The sequence below is a fragment of the Myotis lucifugus genome, unplaced genomic scaffold (genome assembly GCF_000147115.1).
Source record: "Myotis lucifugus unplaced genomic scaffold, Myoluc2.0 scaffold_24, whole genome shotgun sequence".
Lineage (NCBI taxonomy): Eukaryota > Metazoa > Chordata > Mammalia > Chiroptera > Vespertilionidae > Myotis > Myotis lucifugus.
The window spans coordinates 9400617-9413613 of NW_005871072.1; the positions used below are offsets into that span (position 1 = coordinate 9400617).

Sequence of the window (12997 nt, forward strand, 5' to 3'; positions counted from 1 at the left end):
TACACACTTTTCATTTATGTTTCTCTTTTTTGTATTCATTTATTTTTTATATATTAATGATACATATCACATTTTAGTTATGTGAATTACAAATCTCCTTCTTCCAAGGGAAAGCTTATCTTTGCCCTTTCTTTATAGTGTCTTTGTTTTAGAGAAATTTATATTTTAATGTACTCAGATTTCTTCTAAATTTGTAGGTGCTGTTATTTTTACATTTGGGTCTTAAACACACCTAGAATTTATTTTTGTAAATTGTGTGATGTAGCTAATTGAGGTTTTACTTTTTCACTTATGCGGATAACCATTTCTCTCAGCACCATTTGTTGGATGTTCTATCACTGAATTAAACAAGAATGTTCCTAATGATTTTGTGATTCTTACTGGTCTCTTTCTTAAAGGTTTATGAAAACTACTCATTTGAAGAACTACGTTTTGCATCACCAACTCCTAAGAGGTAAGGATCCTTTCCTCCACACATATCCAAAACATGTGTTGTCAACTGGATTTCAACTTTATTTTCCACAAATAAATATAGCATTTTTAAAGTTTTTCCATAGAGATCTACTAAAAATTGTATAATGTGTAGATTATCAGCTACAGTACTGCTAATATGTTACATAATTATTAAGGTAATAGAGAACAAATAATATCTATACAGTTGATGTGCTATAGAATTGTACACCTGAAACATATAATTTTATTAACCAGTGTCGCCCCAATAAATTCAATTTCAAAAATAAATATAAATTAAAGAAAGAAAAAAAGGAATGTAAAAAAAATCTCATGAATAATTTTTAATATTGATTACCTATGGAAATTTTTTTGATATATTGGGTTAAATGAAATATATCACTAAAATTTAAAAAAGAATAATATCTAAAAGATATAATTTGGCTCATTGAGGGCTAGGTGTTGTTCTTTTTTCTGTTTTTGCTTCCTTCTCTCCATCTGATGAGCTGCAGAGCACTTAGTGTTTTTTTATTATGAAGTCTTAATTTTTCAGCCCCTGGTTAATTCTGTTAACACCAGATTTAAGCATATATTTTTACCTACTGTTTTAGTTGGTGGTTAGGAGAAATACTTTTTAAAGTAAATGCTTGGGGGGCGGGGCTGGAAATTTAGATGGATTATACTTTAAAGACCACCTCCATAGAATTTAGAAAAAGGTCTAAAGTGAGTCTGAAAAAGTATAATTATATGTTTTATTGCATCATATCACATGACTTACCAGGAATTAGCAGGTTACTAGGACTTCCTTTTGATGTATGCACAGTAGAGTTTTAATGCATAGTCTAGAGAGTTTTTTGTCAAAATAGCCCAAGTTTTGAAAAAGTATCTTTGTCTAGAAATAGGGAAGTAGTATTTTTTTCTCTGGTGTAATTTTAGTTACAAAATGTCTATACAGTGGAAGTATATGCTTTTTATGAAATAAATATTAACTGTATATACATATATAGCATGTTAAATAAGAACTGATTGACCATTTGCTAGTAAATAAGTTTTCATATGCATTGTGCATTTTAAACCTAATTAAAATAGTATTTTATCTAAGTAAATACATTTATTCATCAAATACTGTTAAGCATCTGCTCTGTGAAATACACTGGTAGAGGCCATGGCATATATTTCTGAACAAGATAGACAAGGTACTGGCTGGTTCTCATAGCATTTATGTTGCTGTAGAGAAGCAAACTATGAATACGTAACCAAAATAGTAATAATAAATAAGGTTACTTAATAGTGAGGGGGTTGGGGAAAGTTCATTCTAGGCAATGAAAAAATTGGTGAATGAAGCTTTTGATGTGTTTGAGGAACAGAAACATAATGTGGCCGGGAAATAGTGAGCAAAAGAAAATGATCGAAGATGACACTAGAGAACTATCTGATGGCCATATTATATAGAAACTGGTAGGCTATTTTAAGGAGTTGACTTTTTTCCTAAGTGAATATATTTGGAGGGTTTTAAACAGGGGAATTATATAATCTGATTTATAGTTTTAAAAGATTATTCTGGCTACTTTCTGGAGAATGAATTATAGGGGATCAAGAGTGGGAACAGAGAGATTAGTTTGACTATTAAGGAGTGGAATGGAACTGAAGAAATGGGTGCATTTGGGATATACTTAGAAGGCAAAGCCAATAGCCTTGCTGCTAGACTAGAAATAGGGGATGAAGGAAAGAGAAGAATCAAGAATGATTATAGATTTCTCAGCTTTAGCAGCAGTATAACGTATTTGCTGTAAAGGGGTCAGCCAACTTTGGCCTGCAGACTAATTCGGAACTGTTTTTTAAAATAAAGTTGTATTGGATACAGCCTTACTCATTAGCTTAAATTTTGTCTATGGCTTCTTTCCCACTATGTAGTAATTGTGACAGACTATTTAGCATAGTAGATTAAAGTATTATTACAGAAAACGCTTTTGACCCCTGGTATAGATTATCATGATTTTTACGAGGATCAAAAAGCCTCAGAAATTAACAAGTGTTTTTTATTCTGTTTTGTTTTGTTAGGTGGTAGGATGAGTAGGAAATAAGAGTCCTTCTTAGGATATATTGCAGTTGAGATGCCAGGATGCCTCTTAGTTTTCTAAGTAGGGGTATTTCCAGAGCAACTGGAAATAATCAGTTTGGAATTCAGGGGACAAATAATTTTGGAGTCATCTATACAGAGATGGCATTTAAAACTGAGTAATAGGTGAATGAGCAACTAGAGAGATGCTATTCAAAGCGAGGAAAAAAAAAAAAGACCTAGACCAAAATCTTGGGACATTCCATAGTTAAAGGGTGGTCAAGAGAGAGAGAGCCAACAAGACACTTAGAATGGTCAGTGAGATTAGAGGAACCAGGAGCAAAAAGCAGGCATTTCAGGAAATTAAAAGTTGTCAGCCATCAAGTATTACTGAGAGATTGCTGAAGACGAAGAAAACAACTGTTTAAATTGGTGGTGTGATAATGACTTTGCCATAAGCAATTGCAGTGAAGTGTTGGGAACAAAAGCCTAGTTAGGATAAATTGTGGAAGAGAATTGGAGATGAGGAAATGAACATGGTGATTATAGATAATTGTTTAGGTAAGTTTTGATATAAATGGAAAAAAAGAGATAAGACTTTATTTGAAAGGGCTGTATATCAAGAAGTGGTTAGAATAAGAGATTCTGAGGTTTCTTTGTATAGAAATAAAAGAGAAATAGAAATGATCCAGTAAAGTGAGAGAAATTGATGATGAATGAGAGAGAGCAAGGTAATTGTAGCATGGAAGTGCTGAGGGAATGAGATTCACAGCACAAGTGAGGGGCTGACTTTGAATAAGACCCAGGATACTTCTTCCATTGTAACAACATAGAAGGTAGAGGAAAGTAGGTTTATTAATCTTATTGCAACTTTGAGGTTGTATCTCTAGCTTCTGCTTCTCACTGAAGAAAGTGATGTCATGATCAACAGAGGAGGTTTGAAGTGAGAAAGAAAAAAATGAAACTCAGTCATTTTGGAGAGTAGGAAAACATACTATGGCAGAACAATAGGATTGTCATTTATTGTAATAATTCAATCAGAAATTAAATGTTTGCTGATATATTTTAATGATATTGTCAGCTGTTTAACTAAAAGTAAATTTTCCAATATTCATCATATTTCTTTTCAGACCCAGTGAGAATATGTTAATCCGTGTCAATAATGATGGCACTTATTGTGCAAATTGGACTCCAGGGGCTATTGGACTCTACACTATTCATGTTACCATTGATGGCATTGAAATAGGTAATTTTTTTGAAATAGGTATTTTTTTAAAGTTATGAGTTACTAAGTCCAAAGAACTAGAATCAAAATTATCTTTCTGTTCTATTTTGCTCTTTAACTTGTATCATAGACATGGACAAATTTCATAACTTATTTGGGGCTTTGTTTTCTCCTTTATAATGAGTAGCGAATTAGTATATTCATAAGGCCTTAAAATTTTGTAGTAATTTATGGTGTCATTATAGCCCTCATGATTCCTTCCCTTCATTCCCTGATGTGACTGATTAGGTATGATATCCTTCAAGCTGCTATATAACTGTGCACATACCTTGCATCCACCTCATGGTATATCTGTCTTCCTTTCCTGTCTTCCTTTCCTGTCTGTGATCCATTCATCTTTGGATCTCCCAATCTAGCTCAGTGCCTGGCACATAATGGCTGCCTGATAAATACTTGTTGCATGAATGAATTTTCTTTATCGACTACTAACTTGGGATAGTTTACTGCTTTTACTTTGGATGTTAATCTTTTTTATTTTTTTAACTATCCATATAATAGGATAACAGTAGAACAAGAAAACTCTAATAAGTGTCTGTCAATATGAATTCCTTGTGGCACTATCTTTCCTGATGCTCCTTAAGAAAAAGGGCTCCTATGATCAGGTGGATTTAGAAAACCTCGTGTACTGTGGTCTCAGCTTGGCCACTCATACCACGCACATTCACACATTAGAGATTCCAAGAAGTTCTGAAATTAAGAATCTTGTCTCAGATGGAAAAAGTCAAGAACCACATGAGTTCACTGATATATAGGATATAAAACTGAAAGCAACAAATGAACAGACAAAATAATTATAAATAAGAACGTATAGAAAGAGATAGCAGTATGGTCATTATCAAAGGGGGGGTGAGGGGTAGTAGAAGAGTGTAAAAGGGGGAAACATGTGATAGAAGAAAACTTGACTTTGGGGTGGAGAACACACAATACACTATACAAATGATGTATTATAGAATTGTGTGCTTGAAAACTATATAATTTTATTAACCAATCTCACTCCAGTAGATTTAATAAAAAAATTTTTTTTAAAGAATATTTGTTTAATCCTTACATGAAACCCTTGAATGTGAGGAAAAGGGAGACAGGTAGAGATAAAAATAATCCTGATTAACATTCCACCAGGATATCCTTTGGGAAATAGTACAAGTTTGTTTTTACAGTGAAGGTGAAGGGGTACTTTACATTGATGTAACTATAAGGAATATACATTAATGAGATATCTGTAGAATCAGATATCTCAAATTCATCTATCTCATTCCAAAGACCTTTATCCTCAGCCTTTGTTACATTCTCCTTTATTTCAACATATCCATAAAGCCTTAATTCAGCAAACATTTTGGTTCTGAGGTGTACAAACTGTCAGTAGACTGGGGCCTTATTTGAGCATAGAAAAGGGCAGATATTAGAATGATCTTTAATAATAAAAGCATAATATGCTAATTAGACCGGATGTCCTTCCAGATGTCCTTCTTCCTAGACAAAGCCATAGTGGGCTGGGGCCACAGCAGAGGCAGCAGAGGCCCCCAGCCACAGTAGCGGCGGCGGGCAGGGGCCGAGGCCAAGGCACTTGCACAAATTTGTGCATCGGGCCTCTAGTTATAATAATAATAGCTAACATTAATTGAGCACTTAATATATGTCCAACCTTATATATTTTAAATAATTTCATTCTCACAACAGCATAGTCAGGTAGGTGCTGTGCTTGCACAGAGAATCACATAGCAGCAGATATGGGTACAAACAAGACAGTCTAATGTATGCACTCCAGTTCTTAACCATCATACTGTGTTACACCTCAGTGATAGAGGTGATTGCTATAGATAATGAGTCACACTCTGATCTGATGTTGCGAGATAATGTTTAATCATGCAAGGGTTTCTTTTTAATTTTTTCATTATGATTTCTTTCTGTTTTGGGGGGGAGAGGGCTCATAATTTATTCTTTTTTTTTTTTTACTGTTTAAAGTATAAAAATAGTAGTACATATGTCTCCTTTTTTCCCCTATTTACCTCACTCGGGCTCCTGTCACATGCCCTCACCCCCCTAGTGTCTGTGACCATTGGATATGTTATATGCATGCATACAAGTTTTTTGGTTGATCTTTTACGCCCCCCCCCCCCACTCTTTCCTGCCTTCCCGCTGAAGTTTGACAGTCTGTTCAATGCTTCTTTGTCTCTGTATCTATTTTTGTTCATCGGTTTATGATGTTCTTTATATTCCACAAATGAGTGAGATCATGTGATATTTATCTTTCTCTCACTGGCTTATTTCGCTTAGCATAATGCTCTCCAGTTTCATCCATGCTGTTGCAAATGGAAGAATTCCTTCTTTTTTACCGCAGCGTAGTATTCCATTGTGTAGATGTACCACAGTTTTCTAATCCATTCATCTGCTGATGGGCACTTAGGCTGTTTCCAGATCTTAGTATGGTGAATTGTGCTGCTATGAACAGGGGGGGTCATATATCCTTTCTGATTGGTGTTTCTGGTTTCTTGGGATATATTCCTAGAAGTGAGATCACAGGGTCAAATGGGAGTTCCATTTTTATTTTTTTGAGGAAACTCCATACTGTTTTCCTCAGTGGCTGCACCAGTCTGCATTCCCACCAGCAGTGCAAGAGGGTTCCTTTTTCTCCACATCCTCTCCAGCACTTGTCGTTTGTAGATTTCTTGATGATAGCCATTTTGACAGGTGTGAGATGGTACCTCATTGTTTTGATTTGCATCTCTTGGATGATTAGTGACTTTGAGCAAGTTTTCATATGTCTCTTGGCTTTCTGAATGTCCTCTTTTGAAAGGTGTCTATTTAGGTCCTTTGCCCATTTTTTGATTGGATTGTTTATCTTCCTTTTGTTAAGTTGTATAAGTTCCCTATAAATGTTGGAGATTAAACCCTTATCGGTGATAACATTGGCTAATATATTCTCCCATGCAGTGGGCTTTCTTGTTGTTTTGTTGATGGTTTCTTTTGCTGTGCAGAAGGTTTTATTTTGATGTAGTCCCATTTGTTTATTTTCTCCATAGTTTCCATTGCTCTAGGAGCTGTATCAGTAAAGATATTGCTACGACAAATGTCTGCTATTTTGCTGCCTATGACTTTTTCTAAGATTTTTATGGTTTCCCTACTTACATTTAAGTTTTTTATCCATTTTTAGTTTATTTTTGTGTATGGTGTAAGTTGGTGGCCTAGTTTCATTTTTTTGCATGTTTCTGTCCAATTTTCCCAACACCGTTTATTGAAGTGACTGTCTTGACTCCATTGTATGCTGTTGCCTCCTTTGTCAAATATTAAGTGAGCATAATGGCTTGGGTCAATTTCTGGGTTCTCTATTCTGTTCCACTGGTCTATATGTCTGTTCTTGTGCCAGTACCAGGCAGTTTTGAGAACCGTGGCTTTGTAGTATAGCTAGATATCTGGTATTGTGATCTCTCCAACTTTGTTCTCAAGATTGCTGCAGCTACTCAGGGTCTTTTTTTATATCAGATGAATTTTTGGAGAGTTTGTTCTAGGTTTTGGAAATATGCCATTGGTATTTTAATGGGAATTGCATTGAACTTATAGATTGCTTTGGGTAGTATGGACATTTTAATGATGTTGATTCTACCAATCCAAGAACATGATATATTCTTCCATTGGTTTATGTCTTCTTCTGTCTCTTTTTGTCTGTGTCCTGTAATTTTCTGAGTACAGGTCTCTTACCTCCTTGGTTAAATTTATTCCTAGGTATCTTAATTATTTTGTTGCAATAGTAAATGGGATTTTTTTTTAGTTTCTCTTTCTGTGAGTTCATTATTGGTGTATAAAAAAGCCATAGATTTCTGGGTGTTAATTTTGTATCCTGCTATATTGCCAAATTCATTTTTTAATTCTAGTAGTTTTTTGATGGAATCTTTAGGATTTTCTATGTTCAATATCATGTCATATGCAGATAAGGACAGTTTTACTTCTTCTTTTCCAATTTGAATGTCTTTTATTTCTTCTTCTTGTCTAATCGCTATGGCTAGTACTTCTAGTACTATGTGGAACAGGAGTGGTGAGAGCGGGCATCCCTATTTGTTCCTGTTCTTAGGGGAAATGGTTTTAGTTTTTGCCCATTGAGTATGTTGTTTGCTGTAGGTTTGTCACATATGGCTTAATATGTTGAGGTATAATCCTTCTATTCCTACCTTGCTGAGAGTTTTTATCAAGAAAGGGTGTTGGATTTTTTCAAATGTTTTTTCTGTATCAATGATATGATTATTTGGTTTTTATTTCTCAATTTGCTTATGTGGTATATCATGTTTATTGATTTGCAGATATTGTACCATCCTTGCATGCCTGGAATAAATCCTACTTGGTCATGGTGTATGATCTTTCTGATGTACTGCTGGATCCGATTTGCTAGAATTTTGTTGATAATGTTGGCATCTATGTTCATGAGGGGTATTTTTTGAAATAGTCTGAGTAGGATAGGTTTAAATTCTTCTTTGAATGCTTGAGAAAACTCCCCTGTTAAGTTGTCTGGTCCAGGGCTTTTGTTTGTTGGAATTTTTTTTATTACTGCTTCAATTTCCTCCATAGTTATCGGCCTACTCAGATTTTTTTATTCTTCCTGATTGAGTTTTGGAAGGTCGTATTTTTCTAGGAATATGTCCATTTCTTCTAGGTTTACCAGTTTGTTGAAATAGAGTTGCTCATAGTTTTTTTTTATGATTCTTCTTATTTCTGTGGGGTCTGTTGTTATTTTGCCTCTTTCATTTCTGATTTTGTTTATTTGGGTCTTCTCTCTTTGCTTCTTGGTGAGCCTGGCTAGAGGTTCATCAATCTTGTTTATCCTTTCAAAGAACCAGCTCTTGGTTTCATTGATCTTTTGTATTGTTTTTTGGTCACCATGTCATTTTTTCCACTCTGATCTTTATTATTTTCTTCCTTCTGCTCACTCTGGGATTTTCTTGTTGCTCTCTTTCTAATTCTTCACGTTGCTGAGTTAAATGGTTTATTCTCAGTTTTTCTGGGTTTTTTTGAGGTAGGCCTGTAATGCTATGAACTTCCCTCTCAGGACTGCTTTCACTGTGCCCCATAGAGTTTGAATTGTTGTGTTGTCATTGTCATTTGTTTCCAGGATGTTTTTTATTTCTTTGATCTTTTTGGTAACCCAATCATTGTTTAATAGCATGCTATTCAGCCTTCAAATGTTTGGGTTTTTTTCATTGTTTGTATTGTAGTTGATTTCTAATTTTATGCCATTGTGATCTGAGAAGATGCTTGATATGATATTAACCTTCTTGAATTTGAAGAGACTTTGCTTGTGTTCCAATATGTGGTCTATCTTTGAAAATGTCCCATCTGCACTTGAGAAGAATGTATATTCTGTAGCTTTGGGTTGGAATGTCCTTAAGATGTTAATTAAGTCCATCTGATCCCATGAGTCATTTAAGATTGCTGTTTCTTTGCTGAATTTTTGTCTAGAGGATTTACCCAGTGTTGTCAGTGCAGTATTAGTTCCATACTATGACTGTATTGCTGTCAATTCTCTCCCTTGATATCTTCCAGAAGTTTTTTTATGTATTTGGGTGATCCTGCATTGGGTGCATATATGTTTACCAGAGCTATATCCTCTTGTTGTATCGATCCCTTTAGGATTATGAAGTGGCCTTACTTGTCTCTTGTTATGGCCTTCACTTTGAGATCTATTTTGTCGCATATAAGTATTACTACCCCAGCTTTTATTTCATCTCCATTTGTCTGAAAGATATTTTTCTATCCTTTCAGTCCGTATGAGTCCCTTGTTCTGAGGTGGGTCTCTTGTAGACAGCATATATATGGGTCATGTTTTCTTATCCAGTCACTCGATGTCTTTTGATTAGAGCATTTAGTCCATTTACATTTAATGTTATTATTGATAGGTACTTGTTTGTAGCCATTTATATTCTTTATGCCTGTGTTCCTTCTTCCCTTTCTATTCTTTTTACAACAGTCCCTTTAGCATTTCTTGCATTGCTGGCTTGGTAGTGATAAACTCCCTTAGCCTTTTTTTGTCTGTGAAGCTCCTGATTTCCCCTTCAATTTTGATTGATATCCTTGCTGGATATCCAGAGTATTCTTGGGTTCAGTTCCATGCTTTGCATCACTTTGTATACTTTATTCCATTCCCTTCTGGCCTGATGTGTTTCTGTTGAGAAATCATTTGATAATCTGATGGGAGATCCTTTGTAGGTAACTCTCTGTCTCTCTCTCTTGCAGCCTTTAAGATTCTCTCTTTGTTGTTAATGTTTGCCTTTGTAATGATGATGTGTTTTGGTTTGGGTCTTTTTGGGTTCATCTTATTTGGGACCTTGTGCTTGTGTGACTTTTTCTTCCGCATCTCAGAGAAGTTTTCTGTCTTATTTCTTCAGATAATCCTTGTTGCTCATCTTGTCCTTCTGGCACCCCTATTATATGTATGTTACTTCGTTTCATGTTGTCCCAAAGCTCCCTTAGGCTCCTGCTTTTTTATTTTTTTCTCCAATTGCTGTTCAGATTGGGCTTGTTTCTCTACTTAATTTAACTCACTAATTCAGTCCTCCACTTCTAGTCTACTGTTGAAACCTTCCATCGTGTTCCTTAGTGTAGCTATCTAACTTTTGATTTCCTCCTGATTCTTGCATAGGTTGTTGATTTTCTCGTCCATCCGGTTTATGAACTGTATGACCATTACTCTGAATCCTTTTTCTGACATATTGCATGCCTCTTTTTTTAAAATATATTTTATCGATTTTTTTTACAGAGAGGTAGGGAGAGGGATAGAGAGTTAGAAACATCGATGAGAGAGAAACACCAATCAGCTGCCTCCTGCACACCCCCCACTGGGGATGTACCCGCAACCAAGGTACATGCCCTTGACCGGAATCGAACCTGGGACCTTCAGTCCACAGGCCGACGCTCTGTCCACTGAGCCAAACCGGTGAGGGCTTGCATGCCTCTTTTACATTTAGCTCCTTTATTCTTGATTCCTCCTTTTCTTTCCTTTTGTGATTTTTTTGTTGTCTCCCCATTTTGGCTATCACCAGAAGGTCCAAGTGCAGAATTGCAGGGGCCTGAGCCACGTACGGTGGGAGTGTCGCGCAACCCGAGCACAGGCACCGAGGCGCATGGCTGCCTTGGGTCGGCGGGAGTCACGAGCACCGAGAATCAGAGTCCCCGCATGCAAGCGCCGAGAATCTAGAGTCACTGCATGCATGCGCTGAGAATCAGTCACTGTCGCTCGGTTCGGCTTCGCGCACGTGCCAAGGATCAGATTTCCCACGCATACGTGCACCGAGAATCAGAGTGCCCGCTCACATGCACCAAGAATCCAAGCCCCCGCGTGTGTGCACCAAGAATCTGCATCACTGGTGCTTGATGCGGCCACGCGTGCACTGATTATCAGAATCCCTGCCCACGTGTGCTGAGAATCAGAGTCCCTGTGCACTCATACGCTGAGACTTAGAGTCACTGGCGCTCAGTGCGGCCTCTCCCGCACGCCAAGAGTCAGAGTCCCCATATGTATGCACTGAGACTCTGAGTCATTGGCGCTCCTTGCAGCCTCGCACAGGTGCCAAGAATCAGAGTTGCAGGCCTGCTAGGGGACTGGGTTGCACGGGCGCCTTGTGTCAGCGGGAGGCCCACTCATGCACTCTGGGTTAGGCAAGCCCTATGCTGCTGCAGCGGGCCAGCGGGAGGGGGATGCACTCTGTGACTCACAGGAATCTGCGGCCAGGATAACTGGAGTTTCGTGTCCATGGGTCTGCAGCTGTGGTAACAGGTCTTTGTCCAGAGAGGCTGTAGGGTCCCAGTTTGCATCTGAGGCCAGTCTGGGTGGTGGTGAGGTTGGGTTTCCCTTCACAGCAGTTCTGCCCTTCAGGATCTCATTATGATTTCATGTGTCCAGATAAAGAATGTGAACTCTTTTCCTTGAACTCTAAGACACCAATTTGGAATCTCAGGGCCATTTTTCAAATACTTCTCTTTGTTAACTATAAATATCAGTGACCTTAAAAGAACAGAATTCAGATATTTGTTTCAACTGTTTAAAATAGCCTGTGATAGTTTATAAGGTTAGGTATAAGAATCCTCCCTTTCTTGTATTCTCAAACATTACAGTTTACTTCCGTTTCTTACAGATGCTGGCCTAGAAGTAAAAGTCAAAGACCCACCTAAAGGGATGATACCACCGGGAACTCAGCTGGTCAAACCAAAGACTGAACCTCAACCAAATAAGGTTAGGATAGGATGAAATCAGAATCTGAATCAGTCAGAGATTTATTAATTTTCTTCATTGTTGCTGCAGGTGGCCATCAAACATCTGATATTTTATTTGACTTTAATATTTGAATTCTATATCTCCCTCAATAATTTTAAAGAGTTGTCCATGGTAATTCTAATCATTTCTAAATAGTATAACCTGTACTTTTTGGCTTCTTTGTATAAGACTTAAGTAATTTATAGGCCTTGTGTACTTTCTGTTCATTGAAAATTCACAACTCACAAAAGGTCTACTGCTCAGAAGTGTATAAAGTTTGCAAAGTTAAAGTATCCTTGCTACTAAGAAAAATTAATTTCCTAACATTGAAAGTAAATAGAGGAATTTTTGTAAACTTTATTAAAAAGGAAACATTGGTAAAGAATTTATATTATACTTTTCTAACAATAAAATTATAGTTCTTTTCTCCTTTTTATTATGTCTTCAAAATTTAGAGAGGAAAATATAAATATATATTAATAATTTTCTAATTTTTTCAGTAATGTACACTTTAATACTTTTGTTATAAATAAACCACTGTTACTTGCACAAGGAAAGCAGCTACCAATAATTTTAGAAACTTTATTAGAATTAATAATACATTCAAATCTGTTTAATTTTATCTCTTACTACTTATGAGATCTCTATCCCATGATTTTCCCTATCTATCTTTGCTTTTCTCAGGTTCGAAAATTTGTGGCCAAGGACAGTGCAGGGCTCCGTATCCGCAGTCACCCTTCCCTTCAGAGTGAGCAGATAGGCATAGTGAAAGTCAATGGAACGATCACTTTTATTGATGAGGTAATTTATAATGAAACACCTGGTAATCTTGAACAGAAAGTTTTTGCATTTGTTTGCACAATAATAAGGTTACTAAATTTTTTGTTAGAATATCTTTTAACTAGTTTGGGTAGTGTTTGGAAAATTGTTTTTCAAAATGTGTTCATTGAGTTTTAAGCATTACATT

General features: G+C 36.4%; 1 protein-coding gene across 1 annotated transcript in view; it reads left to right on the forward strand.

The window, feature by feature from the left end:
- MYCBP2 (MYC binding protein 2, E3 ubiquitin protein ligase) overlaps positions 1 to 12997 on the forward strand; it is a 275789-nt gene that overhangs the window by 173315 nt on the left and 89477 nt on the right. Inside the window, exons 48-51 of the mRNA XM_023751731.1 lie at positions 399 to 454; positions 3640 to 3755; positions 11912 to 12009; positions 12715 to 12831. Of these exons, the coding sequence (XP_023607499.1) occupies positions 399 to 454; positions 3640 to 3755; positions 11912 to 12009; positions 12715 to 12831 (387 nt within the window). The remainder of the gene's footprint in view (positions 1 to 398; positions 455 to 3639; positions 3756 to 11911; positions 12010 to 12714; positions 12832 to 12997) is intronic.